The sequence below is a fragment of the Pleurodeles waltl genome, chromosome 7 (assembly GCF_031143425.1).
Source record: "Pleurodeles waltl isolate 20211129_DDA chromosome 7, aPleWal1.hap1.20221129, whole genome shotgun sequence".
NCBI classification, from domain to species: domain Eukaryota; kingdom Metazoa; phylum Chordata; class Amphibia; order Caudata; family Salamandridae; genus Pleurodeles; species Pleurodeles waltl.
In genome coordinates this window covers 75667489-75687167 of record NC_090446.1, presented here as the reverse complement: position 1 = coordinate 75687167, position 19679 = coordinate 75667489, and the positions used below count along the sequence as shown (strand labels likewise).

The 19679-nt window shown below is 43.2% G+C and overlaps 1 protein-coding gene across 1 annotated transcript; it reads right to left on the bottom strand.

Moving 5' to 3' along the window:
• Positions 1-3258: 3258 nt before the first annotated feature.
• Positions 3259-19381, bottom strand: LOC138303673 (epidermal differentiation-specific protein-like). Its single transcript, XM_069242984.1, has 2 exons — positions 19321-19381; positions 3259-5838 (listed from the first exon to the last, which is right to left on the bottom strand). Exon 2 carries the CDS (start codon positions 5792-5794, stop codon positions 4781-4783), a length of 1014 nt encoding a protein of 337 aa, XP_069099085.1. The 5' UTR covers positions 5795-5838; positions 19321-19381; the 3' UTR covers positions 3259-4780.
• Between the last annotated feature and the right edge of the window lie 298 nt (positions 19382-19679).

Sequence of the window (19679 nt, the reverse complement as noted above, 5' to 3'; positions counted from 1 at the left end):
GCCCCCACCCCAACTGAAGGGGGTAACTGTCTTTCAGCTCTCCCCGCACACTAAAACATCTTATCCCATGGCAAGCAAGACAACATTTGATTATTTTGGGTTTTGGTTTTACATTTCGGCCATGAGAGCTTGGCTAGCTCTCAAAATCGTCCCACTTGGAATGGTAAGGGCTGCACTTTTTGGACTTTGGGACGCTGCCATGTAGAAAAATCCACAAGACCTAGACACATCTGAAAACTAAACATCTGGGTGAGACCAGAGTGGTGTGCTTCACATTCATCCGGCACCATTTTCTTACCCACAATGCCCTGCAAACCTCCAACTTTGCTGGAAATCACACATTTGTACCACATTTTTGTGATGGAACCTTCCAGAATCTGCAGAAATCCACAAAATTCCTACTACCCAGCATTGCCTCATCTATACCGATAAAAAGTCTACCCCACTTGTCTGCCTAAAAATGTTTTCTTTCAAGCTGCCCTTTTGGGCCCTCTTTGGTTCCCCCTCAATTTTGACATGTTTTTGGCTCTTCTGGGTCACACTCACTTGTCCACCTACACAAGTGAGGTATCATTTTTACCGGGAGACTGAGGGGAACGTTGGGTGGTAGGAATTTGTCCCGGTGTGGTGATTCCACAGAAATATGGGAAACATTTGATTTTTAGCTAAATTTAAGGTTTGCTGAGGATTCTGGGTAAGAAAAAACAGGGGGATCCACGCAATTCCCACCTCCCTGGACACCCTTGGGTGTCTAGTTTTCAGAAATGTTTGGGCTTGGTAGGTTTCCCTGTATGGCTGCTGAGCCCAGGACCAAAAACGCAGGTGCCACCCTACCCCCGCAAAAACAGGTAGTTTTGTTATTTGATAATTTTGACACGTCCAGATAGTGTTTTGGGGCATTTCCTTTCACGGGCACTAGGCCTACCCACACAAGTGAGGTACCTTTTTTATCGCGAGACTCGGGGGAGTGCTTGGTGGAAGGAAATTCGTGTCTACTTTCAGATTCCAGAACTTTCTGTCACCGAAATGTGAGGAAAAAGGTTCTTTTTCGCCAAATTTTGAGGTTTGCAAAGGATTCTGGGTAACAGAACCTGGTGAGAGCCCCACAAGTCACTCCATCTTGGATTCCCCTATGTGTCTAGTTTTCAAAAATGCACAGGTTTGGTAGGTTTCCTTAGGTGCCAGCTGAGCTAGAAGCCAAAATTCACAGCTAGGCACTTTGCAAAAAACAGCTCTGTTGTTGTTGGGAATATGTGATGTATCCATATTGTGTTTTGGGGCATTTCCTGTTGCAGGAACTAGGCCTAGCCACACAAGTGAGGTACCATTTTTATTGGGAGACTTGGGGGAACGCTGAGTGGAAGGAAATTTGTGGCTCCTGTTAGATTCCAGAACTTTCTGTCACCAAAATGTGAGAAAAAAGTGTTTTTTTGCCAAATTTTGAGGTTTGCAAAGGATTCTGGATAACAGAACCTGGCGTGAGCCCCACAAGTCACCCCATCCTCGATTTTCCTAGGTGTCTAGTTTTTAAAAATGCACAGGTTTGACTTTCCAAAAAAACATCAGTTTTCAATGTAAAAATGTGATGTGTCCATGTTGCTTTTCGTGTCGGGGGGATTAGGGCTACCCATGCAATTGAGGTACCATTTGTATTGGGAGACTTGGGGGAATACAGAATAGCAGAACAAGTGTTATTGCCGCTTGTCTTTCTCTACAGTTTTTCCTTCCAAAAGTAAGACAGTGTGTAAAAAAGATGTCTATTTGAGAAATTCCCTGTATTTCACATGCAAGTATGGGGACCCCAGAATTCAGAGATGTGCAAATAACTACTGCTTCTCAACACCTTATCTTGTGCCCATTTTGGAAATGCAAAGGTTTTCTTGATACCTATTTTTCACTCCTTATATTTCAGCAAATGAATTGCTGTATACCCTGTATAGAATGAAAACCCATTGCAAGGTGCAGCTCATTTATTGGCTCTGGGTACCTAGGGTTCTTGATGAACCTACAAGCGCTATATGTCCCCACAACCAGAAGAGTCCAGAAGATGTAACGGTATATTGCTTTAAAACATCAGACATCGCAGGAAAAAGTTACAGAGTAAAACGTGGAGAAAAATCACTGTGGTTGTTTCACCTCAATTTAAATATTTTTTTTTCAGCTGTTATTTTCTGTCAGAAAACTTTGTAGGATCTACACAAATGACCTCTTGCTGAATTCAAAATTTTGTCTACTTTTCAGAAAAGTTTAGCTTTCCGAGATCCAGCATTGGTTTCACACCCATTTCTGTCACTAACTGGAAGAAGGCTAAAAGCACAAAAATAGTAAAAATGGGGCATGTCCCAGTAAAATGCCAAACTTGTGTTGAAAAATATGGTTTTCGGATTCAAATCTGCCTGTTCCTGAAAGCTGGGAAGATGGTGATTTTAGCACCACAAACTCTTTGCTGGTGCCATTTTCAGGGAAAAAAGCACAAGCCTTCTTCTGCAGCCCTTCAATTTTTCTAAAAAAACGAAATTTTCTCTGTATTTTGGTTAATTTCTTGGCCTCCTTCAGGTTAACCCACAAACCCTGGGTACCTCTAGAATCCATAGCAAGTTGGAAAAAAAAGGACACAAATTTGGCGTGGGTAGCTAATATGGACATAAGGTTATGAGGGACTAAGCTCGAACTGCCCCAAATAGCCAAAAAAAAGCCTGGCACCTGAGGGGGGAAAAGGCCTGGCAGTGAAGGGGTTAATAGAAACCAGGCCGCTTTAAGAAAAGCTTACTTAAATAAAAGGAAATTACATATGGTCTGATGACTCAAAGTCCCTGTGATGGCCATGAATCAGAGTAAATTGTGATTTGTGTTCTAACACATTAATATTCATGCGGTAGATCTGATTACAACCCTCTCCAAATCAGAATTTTACAAACCAAACGTTTAATATATATTTCAGCTTGTAAAATTGAAAGCTGGTAGCAAAAATACTGGTGGACAATTGTTACCAGTGTTTTTGACTTCTGGCTCCAAGCTCTTTATCTGTGGTGCTTCACTGTTGATGGCAAGGTCAGTACGATGCAGAGACGTGGAATAGAATATTTGGGTGAGGTATTCCTAGAGACATCTCTAAGATGCTCACTGTCTCTTGCAGACTTTACTGACTTAAAACTAGCGAGAAAGTACGCCCCTCAAACCAGCCTCGCTAATAAGGATTAGTTGTACGTTGCTGTCATTGAATAATTCCAAAATAAAGAGACCAGTGCAAGCTAGAAGTGCTTGAAAATGAGATTTATTTAGTCACAAGGCATAACAAACGCATGCATAGAGTACACCAAATCTGATCATTCACTTGTTTCAATAGTGGAGGAAATCTCACACCCAAAATTCATCCATAAGCACTACATTGCTTGATTATGTTATCTTTATCATAAGGCTAGGTTGATTAGAGATCACTAATTTGTATTATTTTATCTGATTTAAAAGAAGAGTTTATATATTCTACATGTACCAGCTTAATCCACAGTATCATGAGGGGAAATGCTAAAAACTAAAAAACTAAAAAGCACCTTAAAATTGCAGAAAGGTATCTACATTAACAGCCAGTGAAGCATATCAATGATGTAAATAAAGCGTGCAACATAGGTTCACTCATTAAACCCAGGGGCAAAGAAACTGATTATCAAGTTTTTTTCAAGTTTTTTCAATTTATTTATTTAGTTCATTTATTTAGCCCTCTCATAAATAAATGTATACCTTTTTGAATCAACAAAATCATAAAGAAGGCTGTACACGCCCGGGAAACTAATTTACTTGTCCAAAATATGGCTGATATAGAAACATTTTCCACAGCAGCTGTGACCCCTCTGTACTAACATACAGGTTTTAAATAGTGGTTACAAATCGTGCACCATCGTCCTGCTACCTACCTAGTTGCTTGCATTGCAAAAAAGTCAATTTCCCGGGATTCACAGAATTGCCCGCCTAATGAAAGGGTTTAAGGCAATTCACTATTTTCGACACCCTGTCATTGGCTGTGATTGGCTATGAACACTGGGCTGGTGGCCTCCAAGTGACAGTAAACTCTCATCAGTAAACCATTATCTAAGCTTTCACATTCACTTAAGCAAACAGGCTCTGCTTTAAAAAAATGTCTCCCATTTGGGGAAACTTAAGGGGTCCCTTGGACCACCGCATATTACCTGGGTCTGTGCAACACAAATCCCAAAAGTGAACTTGTTCAATGAGAACAGCCTTCCCTTTGCAAATGAGTTACCCCCACATTTGAGGAGTGTGTAACTTTCCAAGGTTTGTGATCACAAATGATTATACATCTCGTAAATTCTAATTAGGGAAAGAAACCATTTTCACTCCCTTTCCTTATAGTGATTCTAACAGAGTTGCCAACCCCTCTTATGATTCCTAAAGGCGTTTCTGAATCTTAAATGAGGTTTAGTTCTATGGCCAAAACAACTTTATGGTTGCCAAGCCTGTGAATTAGCGGGTGGAAGGGTTTATCCTCCAAAAGTGTTTCATACATCTGCTACTTAATAGTTTTTCATAGATAGGCCTGTGTATTGTTTTTATTATGCAGGTGGAACCCCTTCAATGGCTTGGAATAAAAGTGGTCTCAAAGAATGACTGCCTGTGATTTTTGAAGTAGGGTCTGGGAAATGGGAGCTGTTAAAGGATCCTTCTCTGCTTTCATAGTTTTACAGAAACCGCAACCCCATTTACCCATAGAATAATGAATCAATCTTAAGGCGTAAGCACTAAGGAGAAGTAAGTGTGGCTCGATCTAGTCCTTCTTGAGGTCCTGGGAATCCGCGTCAATGAAGGTGTCTGTGCCAGAATTACATCGGTATGTCCCAGTTTCAGTCACTGTATTAGTGCCCTGGAGGAACTTCAGCTCCACTGGCACTGAGACCCCGACCTCCTTGCACATGAAATTGACAGTCACTTTTGTATGTGGTGCGATTTTCACTGGCATGCTCAGTTCCACCTTTTTCTTTGTGGTCAATGACTCAGTCTCACCTTTCGTTACAGTAAATGTGTTGGACAGCTCTGACTCTACACTCGCCACACCTCCCAAGGTGAAGGAGGCCCCCATCTTTATTGATGTTTCATTGCTGAACTCGAAGCTGTGGGAGACATATTTCTCGTACTCTTTTGTAGAAGTGGCGGTGATCTCCTGCTCAGAGCCTGTGTTGTTTTTGTACACAATTTGATCTATCTGCACAACCCTTTCACTCTCTGTCTTCTTCTTGTCCCACAGAATTGTGGCGGTTATAGAGGATTTCCCTGGGCGTAGAGGATACACATGGGAGACTTTGTCATTGAAATTGATGCGGCTGTAATCTTCCAGGTATTCACCAGCCCTCGCCACTATGCACCTTCCATCTCTTTTTACATTATCGTAAAGAAGCCATGCTCCTCTCTGGACCATATGGGAAGATGTGGTATCATTCATGGTTCCAAAATATAAATTGGTCTCCTGAGTCAGCACTATCTTCTTACCTCCTTTATTGATTTCCTCATACAATGTAATCTGAGGGCTGTTCAGATCTTCAGTGATCAGCACAAGAGATGATATGCGGTCATTCATTCCAATTGATGGATATTCTCCCTCCTCTAGTGCTATGAATTCTCCCTCATAGTTTATATGGTCATACAGGATCCATGGCTGCCCGACCACCTTCACAGAGGAGATGCAGTCATTGAAGTGTTCCTCATTCAAATCTGGAACATCTCTAGTAAATATCTTATAGAGTCCCTCAAAGTTCATATCTTGATAAACAGTAATTTGGTTCATGGTCACCGGCTGTAGGGTTTCTAATGATTTATGCCTGGTTTAAGCTGTAACACAAAACAGAACCACTCAGTGGAGAAACATCAAGCAGGACAACGTATATCACAGGATTTGAGAAAAAGAAAGGTTTTATCACCAGCAAATAAAACATTCTACTGCTTTTGTTTTTAAAAAAATGTTTTCCAGATTAAAAACATATTATCTCAATACTTTGAAGCCCCACACATAAAGCAGTTGGCTATTGCATGTTTCAAAGCTTTAGTAAAAGTGGTAGTCACAAGAATGCCTGAGAGTATAGCATGAGAGAGTCAGCTGAACATGATGGGTCAAACTCCTTGCTCGGCACCACAGTGACAATAGGAAAGTTGTTACAGAAACACAGAATGAGTCAACAGTGATTCCATTGGCATTTAGTGCATTCTTATCAATTGCCTCAAGCTAAACTATGTCAAATAAAGATATTAATTCACTATGCTCTGTCCTTCCCCAGGCTGCACAAATGTATAGAAAAAAAAAGGTCTTGGGCTGCTTGTGTTCTGGTTCGGGGAGGACTTGGCATGGCAGTTCGGTGATGGACTGGCCTGACTGGACCAGGGACAAGATTGATTTGCAAATGGCTGATTCCAAACTGAGGTGGCAAGGTGGGTGAAAAATGATGGATAGGGATGTGTATGCCAGAGGCTGAGATTCATTCAAGTATTCCATTCATCACGCAATTGTATTTGCAGCTGATGCACTGAGTGCAAATTATTTGACCAGACATGGGTTCTATGCTTATTGTGCCACTGGAACCAAGCTTTACCCATCTGGTGAGCCCTGATGAAGGGGTAACCACTCTTGGGTTGCTTGTGCTCTGGCTCAAGGAGGACCTGGCTAGGCAGTGTGGGCTGAACTTTTCATATTGGAGCAAGGTCAAGACTGATTTGTGCATGGCTGGCTACAAAACTGAGGTGGCATGGCTGGTACAAAACGATGGACTGGGATGTGGCCCAATGTGGCCAGAGCGATTGTCAGTGGCATTACATCCCTCACCTTCTTGTTGTTGCAGTTTTGCATGTTCATGCATGTTCATGCAGGTTTAGGATGTTCAGCTGCACCAACTGTGATCCCACTTACTTTATTTCTGTACAAAGCCTTCCTCCTAGAATTTCTAGCCTGGGTATCCAAGGAAAGAGCTCAACCGGATTCAGGTTATGGACGCTTTCCACAAATAACTTAACTGTTAGGGCCTGGAAGGACCTTGAGCCAGGTCCCTGGTCCTATCCACCCTTTACATCTCTGTCATACAAGCACCCTGACCTTAATGTGTGTATGTTAGACCTTCACTTTGTAAATCATGTTTTGCCTCATACCTGTTGCTTTGAAACTGTCTTCCTTTGGTTTGCAGCTATGCCATACCTAGGTAGATCTCACTGATTCTTATTAATTGCAGCTGTCGTAATCCTGTCCTTCCAGGGGGTTGAGCCTATGCCATTCACTGCATAATTGAATTGGATCACAGGCGGAACTTTCCTGCAAGTTACATCTACACCGCTCTGGAATGGTTTCCTAAAAAACACGTGAATTGGAACTTCTGGAAATGTGTGTATTCCAGTAGGCTTCTCCTACATCACTCCTTGGTTGACACTATACATTACTTATTATTGGACTTGGTCCTCTCTGCAGGGTCAAACCACACGTTTTGCCTTTTGCCCTCCACTTTTTGCTGCATTCGTTTTTGTTGGCCTTAGGACTCTGATTAATTTGCCTCTGCTAACCAGTGCTAAAGTGCTTGTGCTCACTCCCCTAAACGTGACAACATTAGCTTATACCTTATTAGCATATTTAATTTACTTTTAAGTCCCATGTAGGGTGGTGTACCATGTACCTAGGCCCTGTAAATTAAATGCTACCAGGGGACCTGCAGCGCTTATTGGGCCACCTACTTGAGAAGCATTAAATAGCATGTCCCAAGCTCGCCATTGCAGCCTGCTTTACACTGCATGTCGACTTAGCATTAAAAAAACCCTTGCCAAGCCTTAACTTCTCTTTTTACTAAATATCAGTCATCCCTAAGGTGGGCCCTAGGTAGCCCATGGTGTAGATTGCTGTGAAAGTAAAAGGTTGGACATGTACCTTTAAGTTTTAAATTCATTTTTCACTACTTTGAGGCCTACATTGGGGATTTCTTATTACATTTAATAAGCTGTAATTCCTAATTGGGAGCAGGTAGATATGCCACTTTTAGATGTTGGCATTTTTCTGATCTTATCTCTTTGTGCCTGCAGCCTGTTTTGATAGTTAGAATTCCTCCCAGGCAGTCTCACAGTAGAGGAATTAGGTGTGCCTCAATGGGCCATTTCCTGGCAGGATAGGTGAGCAGAGCTGATGCCAGTGCTCTGCCTTCTCACAAAGGGCCTAAAAACCTGTATTGTCACTGAAGCCAGCTTGGATCCAGGACAAGGGAGTTAGGAAATACCATGCACTTCCTTCAAAGAATCTTTCCAGACGCTTCTCCCACTTTCCAGAAGAAGGGCATAGGGTATAAAAATAGCAGCTTCAGACCCACTCTTAAGTTCACTACTGGACCTGCGGATGGACTCTCAGATGACTATCTGCTGCTGTGACCTGCTGTGCACTACACCAGACAGCTGCTGTACCTGGAAGGTCTGCTTTGCTGCTTGAAGTCTGACTTGAACCCTCAGAGGCCAGCCCTGCTGTTGAATCCTGCATTTTCACCTACATCTAGGACTACCAGAAGTAGTTTGAAGGGCTAATTTGGTGACCTTCTGTTCAGAGCCATAGGTCATAAATAGCTCCCACCATCATGCACCCACACGTGGACTCAGCCTGAGTGAGTCCTGAACCCCTCAAAGGTGTCTCACTAGTCCTTTATCATGCCTCCACTCTGTTGAAAGTTACCTCTGTCCTTCCCAATCCTTCTTACGTTAGTAGTCAGTCTTTCAACAAATGGAACCTTTCCCCCTCGCCACTACTCTCATCCACATCCCAATTCTGATCAGCCCAGTGTTGCTGTCTCTGAACCACAGATCCTTGGCTGTGGTACTAAAGGTGCCCAGATGGCTAATTTCTGAAAATGAAGGCTTAAACAAAATTTTGTCACAAAGTGTTCAGAGAATTAAAAGGAGAGAAGGAACCAAACTGCTCTCCTATCCACCTGAGGTGCATCATCATCGGATTGACTTTGGGTACTCTCCTGATATGTTCTCTGGAGCAGCAAGTTCATTTCAGCAGTCCTGTGCCAAAGGGGTATCCAACCTAGTGGAATTATCTTCATTTACTGCCCTCTGCTTGATCCTGCTGGAGTTTTTCGACTTCCATTTTGGAGACTGAGGGGGTTATTATAACTTTGGAGGAGGTGTTAATCCGTCCCAAATGTGGCGGATATACCACCAGCCGTATTACGAGTTCCATAGGATGTAATGGACTCGTAATACGGCTGGTGGTATATCCGTCACTTTACCGTCACTTTTGGGACGGATTACCACCTCCTCCAAAGTTGTAATAACCCCCTGAGTCTGCATGTAGAAATTTCACCATAGCTTGACCTTAGGCTAACTGATGACAATGCTCTCTCCTTGAACAGCGCCTGCAGCTTTGCCCTGATGTACTTTACCTCCTCAGCCTTTTTTTACAAGAATTTTTTTAAAGTCCAAAAGTAAGTGCCGACCGGGTCAAATCCACTTCTTATATCTGAACCTATCGTGGTCGGCTTTAACTTTCGACCTTCACCCGGTCTTTCGGGACCAGTTTTCCATGGTTGGCACTTTGATCTTTTAGGTGCTAGATTGCACCTAAAACTTAAAAAATACATAACTCCAGCTCTACTAATGGGATTTTTGTCACTTTGGTATCAAATACCTTGTTAAAATGTACTTTATTTTTTTTAATTGATCTGGGATCTTTTTGTGTTGTATTTTCACTTTATTACGGTTTGTGTCATGCACACATTGCCTCTAAGTTAAGCCTGACTGGTTTTTGTACCAAGCTTCCTAGGGTAAAGTGCAGGTTAATTTAGTGACTTTTTGTGGGTCATCCTTCAAGGGATTATGGCTGTTGCTTGACCAGGGCTCACACCCCAGTCAACTAACAACCCTATTTCTGACACGTATTAGTTGGTCTTTTTCAAAAGCTGCACCTTCCAATGGTTTGCACTTATGCTGCTTCTGGGTGGGTATGCGATAGACTGTTTAGAACAATAAATCAGTGCCTTTAGTTGGATTTCATCTTTACTGCTCTTGGGTGGATACAATTTGAATGTTTAACAACAGGTAGGCCAGTAAACCTGCTTCTTTCAGTAGCTTTCATCTTTGCTGTTCTTGGGAGATCCCATAAACATTAGTAGTGTGGTCGTGCTGGGAAATTACTTATCCACGCTCACTACATCCACACTGCTACCCGTGAGGACCCATAGTCTCTCATTAATTAGCGGTAATATGTATCTGCACCTTTCACTTTCTTTCACCTACACTACTTCTGGACAGACCCTTCATAAGCTCTTGTCAGTGTTTTTGGGAAACTCTGCCTTTAAGTGGCTTGCACCTATGTCATTGCTTGGTTGATCTCATTAGCTGGGGATTTTGCCAAGTGCTGTCATCCAATTGGTTGCTCTTTCAGAACCTCTTGTTGGACCCCTCAAACGCTTATTAGCTGACGGTTTTGAAAGTTATTGAATTTGAGAACTAGCATCTTCTTGTACGTTGCACCATCTCTGTTTACTTTATACCATAGAAATTACACGTCTGCAATGTTTCTCTTTGCAGGAAGAACACTTCCTACCTTCTTAATGCTTCTGCATTGTAGTAGCACCTGTCAGAAACGTAGCTTTCTGTCAACCCCAATGTCTCTTCCTTCATCCCCTCTGACCTCATCATATTTTATCATGCCTCCACTCTGTTTAAAGTTACCTCTGTCCTTCCCAATCCTTCTTACGTTACTAGTCAGTCTTTCAACAAATGGTACTTTCCCCCTCACCACCGCTCTCATCCTCATCCCAGTTCTGAGCAACCAAGTGTTGCTGTCCCTGAACCAGACCCACATGCTCCATTTCATCTACTCCCTATCTGTGGCTTCCTACATTTAACATTCTCCTCCCATACTCTTCCACTCATCCAGCACACATCACTTCTATAACTGACTTTATATTTATGCTTAGCCCATTCACACCTCCTCTTCCCCTCACCCATACACCATCACCATCCCACGAAACAAGAAAAAACACCCTTCAGTCTTCTGTACCTCAGTTTTTTATCTAAGTACCACTTTCCCATTTGGTGGCAAGCCTACTAAATCTAAGATCTATACAGCATAATCGATCATCTCTGTTTCATTTTCTTGTGTCATTTGGGCTCCTGTAAATATAGCCTCCATCAGGGAGACAACACGTTTTCGAAAGCTTTAGGACCTGCCTCTATCTCTCGCCAAAATATTTGACTTATTAAATCTGCTTCCTATCTCTCTGAGTACCTGATTGGATGATGACACAGGAAGTCTCAGCCAGGCTGCATGTATATTCCCTTCAACTCTGCAAATCACAGCATGTGCAGTATTTTCTCTGCACACAATCTCCTAGGTTTTACTTGGGTATGTCAGTGCATGGAAGGGGTGTGGCATATATGCACTAGTTACAATCCCAGTTGAAGATAATCTGGCCTACTGTCTTCTGTGGAATGAGGGATTTAATATTGTCTGTTTGAAATGTTAAAGCTGTTAAATATTAAAAGGAAAATAGTTATTTTGTTTCATATTCTCCGTTTGTAAACGTTTTAGTGACTTCTGGGACTAGTAAACAATGTCTGAGGCCACGAATCTCATGTGAGATGAACAAATAATGGACATTTATTTGAGTTTTGTCTAAGACTGTAGATTGCCACAAAAATGGGTGGCACTTGGAAGGGCTATTGTTGAGCAAATAATATGATTGGCCATAACGAGTGATTCCTCAGCTTCTTTCAGAGAGTGAGTCTCATGAAAAACAAAGCACTGTTGTGTGAAATGCCCGCCTCAAACCTGTATAACCCCTGATGTTTGCAAAGTAAAATTGTCTGGACTGCATGCTGCTATAATGATGTGGCCAAAGAAGGGATGTGCAGTAACGACCTATGGGTTCAAGTGTGTTGTCAGTCCTGGGGAGGAGAGAGGTTTAATTATTCCCCAAGCCCATGGATTTCTGGGCCCGCACTCATGTTCTACAGCACAACTGCTCTGCTTATTAATCTATTTATTAATGTTGAGAAATCCATCACTGCTAATACCACTAGATGGTGCCAGATGTTGGATCTGCTCTTGGTTTCTATTACCCTGGAAAAAAGCCCAATTTCAGTTTTTGACGCAAGTGCGCCCAAGCATCTGACATGCCTGGGGCCTTCTTCAAGATGCTGGCACCAGTACCAATCATCACTGGAGTAAAGCCAGAAACAGCCTGCTTGTAGCTGAGTGGCTGTCTTCTGTTTCATGCTTGATATCACAGTTCCGTGTCAGGCAGATCCTGTCCCTCCAACCAGTTCAGCCAATTCCCACACATCAAGGGTTAGACTAATGCATTTTAGTGTTGATGTCTGCATCACTGCATTAAAATGTATTAGTCACACACTGTAGAGCCTTGGAACCACCCATGGTGTGCTGTACTAGGAGCTGCATTTAAGCAGTGAGTGTGCTTGCAGTGAGTGTCCGTGCTTCTTAGAGAGAGTGCTCTAATTCACAATACACTCACAACTCATTATCTTGTTCACTCACTTCATCCCTCATCAACTGTCCAAATAGGTGCTTTATGGGCCAGAGAATCACTTTCAATCAGCCAGGCTCTGTGAGTGGTCCTCTGTTATCACATTGTTATGATAAACATTAACAATCAGACAGAGCCCTCATGTAGATCCTGGGACAGCACCCTGCCTGTTTTCCGGCAAGGTGCCTCTCCCACTGTGACCATACAGAGTGTAATTGGCAGCCAGAGACAGGAGTGACAGACAGCAGTTTTTTTCTTTTTCTGACTGGCGACTTGTCCATGTATGACCATTATTTTATTTTGCATTTTTATATGGCGCAAACCCGACCCAAAGCATTGGAGCACTTTACATGAGCACCAGTTACATTACACAAGGACACATTCATTTGGTAGGCACAAATAGTTTAAAAGATTTGCCCAGAATCACAGGATGTTGAGCTGATGTCGAGACTCGAACCTCGCTTTCCAGCTCCAAAGTCTGCAGCTCTGGTCGTTATGTAACATCCTCTCCCCATCATCTTCACCATGAAGAAGGTGGGACTCACCACAGCAGCCCAAGGAAGACATGGCTGCCAAACTCAACTCTGCCACAGGACAGTGGAAGGACTTGCAGCGGTGGTGGTCCCCAAGTGAGACTCTGCCTGCCTAGTACCTGGGCAAATCCAGCAGAGAGTACCAGCAGCATTGAGGTCGCAATTGGAGCACAGTGTAACTGTTCCAACAGCATGATATTCATGTGTGGGACACCTGATTGTGAGTCCAGGAATGTTGAAGTTCCTGCCCTGTGACTAAAACTGCCTTCCCCCTTGGCGCCAGCGAAACACTTCCTACTTGTGCTTTACAGCTTGAAGGCTCCCACCTTCCACCCCTCCAGCTGAAACCCCAGCACAGAATGGTTTGCATGCAGACACCAAAGTAACCACGACATGTGGTACATCTAAGAAGTGCGCTCTTCTCTTTACTCCTGTTGTCAATGAGTTTTAAAATAAAATGGTCAAGCAAACTGCTCTAATAAATAATTTACTTTTGTAGTTTTGTGAGCAAACAAAGTCGTTGTTTTACAAACAGGGCATGAACAGTTTAATTATTTCATAAACTCGAATTGACCTTCAATTCTGCAGCACACATAGAAAGAGAACATTCTTCGTAGGATTGTTTTTGTGCAGGGTGGTGCCTCCTTCCGGCACACAGGCGCTCTTGCACCACTGAGCAAGGGCGCCTGGGTTGGCGCGAGGCAGCAGTTCGTGGCCCGTGCAAGAAAAGGGCAGAGGTGTGCCGTATAATGTTTAATACCGCACATTCCTGGTGGCTTGCTGAAAGTTTAATACATCTGCCCCTCAGTGCATCAGCATTGTAGAGAATTCTGAGGCAATAAGCCCTGTCTAGTGCCACATACCTCATGCTAGACTAACAGAAAATGGTAATGTACGTGCATCTTGGCAAGGATTGGACATGTAACAAAAACTGTGTGCCTCTTTGGAGGGCTGCAGTTGAGGCACAGTCTGGCCTTTGTTCAGCTGCTTGCAGGAAGTGAGGTCAAGTAAATGCAGAGTGGAGTCCTCTCCACAAACTCGCCTGACCCCAGCTTTGTGTAAAGGAAAAATGGCTGGACCGCATGCTCCATAGAGTGTGGTGTCCCTAAGAAAGTGTTTGGCAGTAATGATCGGTGGTTTCAAGTGTGTCATCAGAAGAGACAAGGTCATAGTGGAGTCATTATTCCCAAGTCCCAAAGTCTTCCAGGGCCCCCACTCATGCTCTACAGCAAAACTGCTTCTATGTATTAGTGATGAGACTGCCAACACTGCTAATACCACACCAGATGCTGCCAGATGCCACATCTGCTCTTGGTGTCTATTTCCCTCCGAGACTTTGGAAAAGGTTCTTGCACTATAAAGGACCCAATTGAGTTTATTGACACAGGCTCACCAGAACATCTGGGATTCCTGGGGCCATCCTCAACACTCTGGCACCATAACCCATGATTACTGTAGTAACCACAGAAACAGCCTGTATGTAGGTGAATGGCTGCTTCTGTTTCACTGATCCATGTCATGCAGGCTGTTCCTGTCTCCCCAACTCTCCTTCCTATTCCCCCTTATTTTGGTTTCTGCTTAAGGGCACATTGAAAATGTAAAGAAGTCTCAATTAGACAATTTAGAGGCACTGGACAAGAAAAACTGTTTACCTCCTGCATAAAAGGATAAGACAGATTTACTAAGCCTTTGCATTTTCCTTACTAGCGACTGCTATCTTAACAAAAGTGGTGGGGCAGCGTAGACGCACAATAACCCAAAAAACATAAAGGCACTTACCTGCCGCTCGCTGCCTCGCTGCACCTCTGCTGCTAGTGCATTTGCTCCCAGACACCCCTACGCCAATCCAGACTCTGCTTTCATGCTGGGAATACCACTACCTAGCACGCAAGAAGGATTGGTCTGAGAGGACTGGTAGTGCACTCCCATGGGGACTGGGAGCCTGCACCTGCTCTTGTCTACCCTGCCACACAGCTCGGGTTGGAGAAACCCCAGTGCACATGTTGGTTTGGTAATCCTAAGAGCCTAAGACAGCCGACCAAACCAACAGGCACACTTGCAGCAGTGCCCACCACTCCTGCTCCCTGCTTGCTTCAGTGCTGTCTCCCTGATGGCCCAGCCCAAGAGAGCCGGCTCGTGAAGAAAAATAAAATGATAATTAAATTGTTTTTTATTATCATTTTCTTTTTCATGTTTGCATGGCGGATGGGGACAATGCCCCTACTCCATCCGGGGAAACCGCTGCTGGTTTTCCTTGCTTCGCCACAACATAAAGGCTTGATTAAGATTTACAAAGGCATGCAAGGGATGATTTGTGCCATCTTGCATGGCTTTGTAAACAAAAGTAGCACATGCATGTGCTGTGTTACATTAAATTTGGAACTAGAAGCATTTCATGGGTGGAGCATTGAGGGTTCCCCTGAATCTACTCATGGATTTGACACAATTCCAGATTTGTAAAGGTTTGAACTGAGACTGCAGCAGTTAGTACACCTCCCAAAGGATGAGGTAACAAGGAGAAAAATATATTTTCCTCCTCATTATTTTCTCTTTCGATGTACGATCTCTTTCTATGTGTGATCTATTGCTATATGTGATGCATTGTGCATCACACCTTGAAAGACAAAAAATGCATTGTTAGATTTTTTTGTGCGGGAAGGTATCCCTTTTTGCACGAAATAATCCTGAAGGTAATGCAGTCACCCTTCCACCACGGTGAGAGCAGAACATCTGTGTAAATATGGAGCATTTCTGCTCCTTCTCTTTCAATCAACAGATCAGTCAACACATTTCCCTTGCTCCACTGCATTGCATGAAATAATAGTAAATGTGTCTCCACGTCTTGGCATTTGCTGTTTATTTTTAAGTCTTTTTCTGAGGTCTCTTCTAAAGAAAAGTTGGAGGATTCGCGAATGATTATGACGGGCTGGAAAAATACAGAGCATTAACTGCGAAAAACATGCATGTTTGTTCCGTTTCAACTCCAAAACTAACTCAACAAGAGGCTCCTGCCTTGGCCTTTCAAGACTGTCCCATCGATCAGGGATCCGTGTACTTTGTGCTTAAATAGCCAATTCTGCATTAAGTGAGCAATATATTTTCATTGGCTTAGTTGGGACTCTGCAGGCCATACCTTTCATAGAAAATGCAAACTGCTTGTCCTATAATGCAAAATGTAAGTGCAAAACAGTAATTAGTGGCTTTTGTCACAGTTGATATGGGTTCATATATATCTGTACTCCTGTGAGTGCAGACCTAATGTCCACAGGCATCAAGATGCTCTAATGAGCTTTAATAATTAAAACCACGCTTTTGTCACTTTCAATGTTGAGAATTTAGTTCATTATTCTTTGAATCCTTGTTTGACTCAACAACAAATTCACATAATTCAGTCTTGCATTTTCAATGAAATCCAAACCAATCCATCATAGTAATATCCATGATCATCTCATCAATTCCATTTGTTGTACTGCTCTGTCAAGTTATAGCCCTAATGCATTTCTGATCTCCCAGGTCCTTCATCTGGGGAACATTAATAATTTAATGAATATCTACAATAAAAGAAACAAATCAAACACTCTTTCCATTCCATCACAAAAAATTACATGATCAATGACGAAATAATAATACGGATACACCACTGCCAAACTCAACAAAACTTCTAATAAGTAAATATGTTCTTTCTAACCAAGTATGCATGCACTGTCTTTCTTTATTTGTTTATATCAGCAACAAAATGTACGATTGAATTAAGTGAATTTGTGCCAGGGCCCAAAGTTTTGCTCAAAACGTCGCATCCGGCAATACTGAAGATTGAGGTGCAAAAACCAAGGCAGAGTAGTCTCGATGCCACCTGAAGCCTCTTTAATCTTCTACCAGACTCTCCCTGCCTCTTTACCTAACTCATGCTGTTTTTTTTTTCATTTTTGCTTTCTCCGTTAAATCACTGTTTTTTTAGTTTCTCTTCCTCCTTCTATCCTCTTTTTAAGTTTTCTCTTTTGATCTGGATCAAAGTCGGTAGAAAGAAATTAAGTGTTTAGTTTCAGTAGGTATATTGTGACCTTTCCATCTCCCCTCTTCTTAAAGCCACTTTTGGAAAACCCATTTTGTCACTTTATATAGTTGTGGGGTGGGGTTATTGCTGTGGGTGGTGTTCTGAAATGTAAACCGATAGAGAGCACTTTCATGAAAAAGGCATTCCTCTGCCCAATTCTGCAAAGATCCAAGCCAGGTGTCTTGAATAGAGCTCTTTCTGTTGGCCTCTTCTTGCCATGAAACAACTAGCAAGCTTTCTATTTAAACTCCAGGATCCAGCCTTTAGCAAACCCTCCAATATCAGCTGCAGTACATTAACATTATATGAAAATAAGGTACAAAAAGCAGTGGCTGGGAACGTAAGTGTTGATTGGGTAATCTATTGTGCTATACCTTCAGCTACCAGATCAGAAGATTAGAGATGACTTGTAAGGGTGGGAGCCGGTGTAATTGACAAATTGCCTGGCTTGAGAAAACTTTCTAAATCTAGAGATGAATTGTAATAGAACATTTTAGTTTTTTTTTGTTTTTTCATGTATTTTGGTTTTTAAAGTGTCATTTAATTGTTACATTAGATGTCTAGTTTAGAAATTGCAATTGATTTAGCTAAATATTTATGTTTGTTCAGCAGTTGGTCGACTTGGTTTTAATTTCTGTACATTTAGTTTCAGATTACATTTTCATGGCAATGTCTAATGAAACTAATAGCGATTAGCTTAGGGGAAAATATTTGGTCCAGATGATAGGGGTGATTTTTTTTAAAGAAATGTTGAAAGAACTATGGAGATTAAGAGGTTACAGGCTGTTGTCATTTGGGCACATTTGGGACCTCATATAGAGCCTGGTGGGTGGCCAACGAGACCACGTGTGTTGACGAGCGGTCTGCATCTGCCCGCCTCTTCCCAAACCCGTCGCTGGCCAACCCTCACTGCTGCCCCTCCAGAGAGACGCCTGGCCCAATTCAAGATCCCACTGCGGTGGCAGGGGGCACTCAGTGCGATGGATGCATTGTCAGCAACTCTGAATGCTGAGTGTGCTTCTACATTGTTGAGCTATCCTAACATTTGGTTTACTTTGCAGGATCAAAATCTCAAAAAGAGTAGTTACTTATGCAGAAAAAACAAAGGTCCTATTGCACATTGTGTTTTGTACCTATGCGGAGGCAGTGGCGTAGCGTGGGTTGTCAGCACCCGGGGCAAGGCAAGTAATTTGCGCCCCCTAACCCGTGGATTTTAGCACTCGAGTCCCCCCCCAGATGTTGCGCCCGGTGCGGCCGCCCCCCCCTGCACCCACCACGCTACGCAACTGTGCAGAGGGATATGGGTTTTTTCCCTGCCTCCGACCACTATGCTCCCACACTACAGCAGGGAAAATGTGCCAGAACTCTGCTGCAGAACGGCCACGACCATGTAGTGGTGTATGCTCCACTGGTTCTACCACATCTGAAATTGGCAGAGGAACCGCCAGAGTTGATTTACAATGCAAGGCTTCCTCGGTGCACCACTCTATGGCCATTGGTTGTTTTTCTCCACGCCTTGCTTCCCCTATTTTTGTAGCAGTGGAAGAGGTCTATTAGGAGTGGGGATTTCTGTGTAGTCTTGCAGGAGTAAGTTGTGGTGGCATAGGTGTGAGCACAAGGTTATGTGCTGCAACTTCTACTTGTGTGATAGGACTGCCTTGGTAAATTTTTGGGGATGCATGTTGGAGACTCCTTGGAGGGGTCACTGGAGGGTTGGTTTCACCAGTGAACGAAGGAGCTAGCTTGGAGGGGCAGGAGTCTGTTAATGACAGAGGGGGGATTGAGTGGAGTTAGGGGTGCTAGGAATCTTAGGAAGAAGAAAGGAATGGAGATCTTAGGCCATTTAGATATCTGGGGATTATAAACACAGGGAAAGAGGTGAGGATGGGGAGAATGGGTGATGAAAGCTTGGCAGTATAAGGGGCGGGTAGGTTTTCAGGTAGGTGCAGAGCATTCGTGAAGTGGTTTGATTAGAGTGTAATGTATTACCAGAGACTGTTAGCCCGGGCACGTCTCTTTAAAGAAGCCCTCGTCAAACTATACAACAATTGGCACAGTGCTGCCCAAATCCCTGCTGTCTTTGGGGAGACCCAGCTGTGATCAGGAAGTATTATTAATTGCACTATATCATGATTGGAATAAAAGTCGTTCTTTTCTCTTTTACTGCCCTAGACTTGTCACTGTGCCTTATTGCCAAAGCCTATCTGCTTGTACTCACCCGTAGGGATCTTGTGGTTGTCGTCCAGTATCCTTCGGTATCACTGCACCAGCCACTGTTTCAGGCGCCCACTCTTATACAGGTCTTACTGACGATGCCAGCAGATTAGACTCTAGCCCTAGGCCGAGTGAGAAGCAAACAGGATGCACATGCATCGCTCACAGAAGCACGTGTTGTTTCAAATCACTTCATTGGTCAGGTGGGGATGCTGAAAGGTGTGATCAGCCTTCTTCTTTATTTGCTTCTCTATCTCTTGTGTAAGCACACGCTGGCCCACTCCTTCTGTGCTGTGTACACACTGCTCAGAGAAGTGAACACAAGTTTACACAGTCATCACTTCCACATAGTGCCTTTGCCAG

Coding starts and splice junctions, on each gene's coding strand:
- LOC138303673 (XM_069242984.1), bottom strand. CDS start 5,794: ATGAACCAAATTACTGTTTATCAAGATATGAACTTTGAGGGACTCTAT.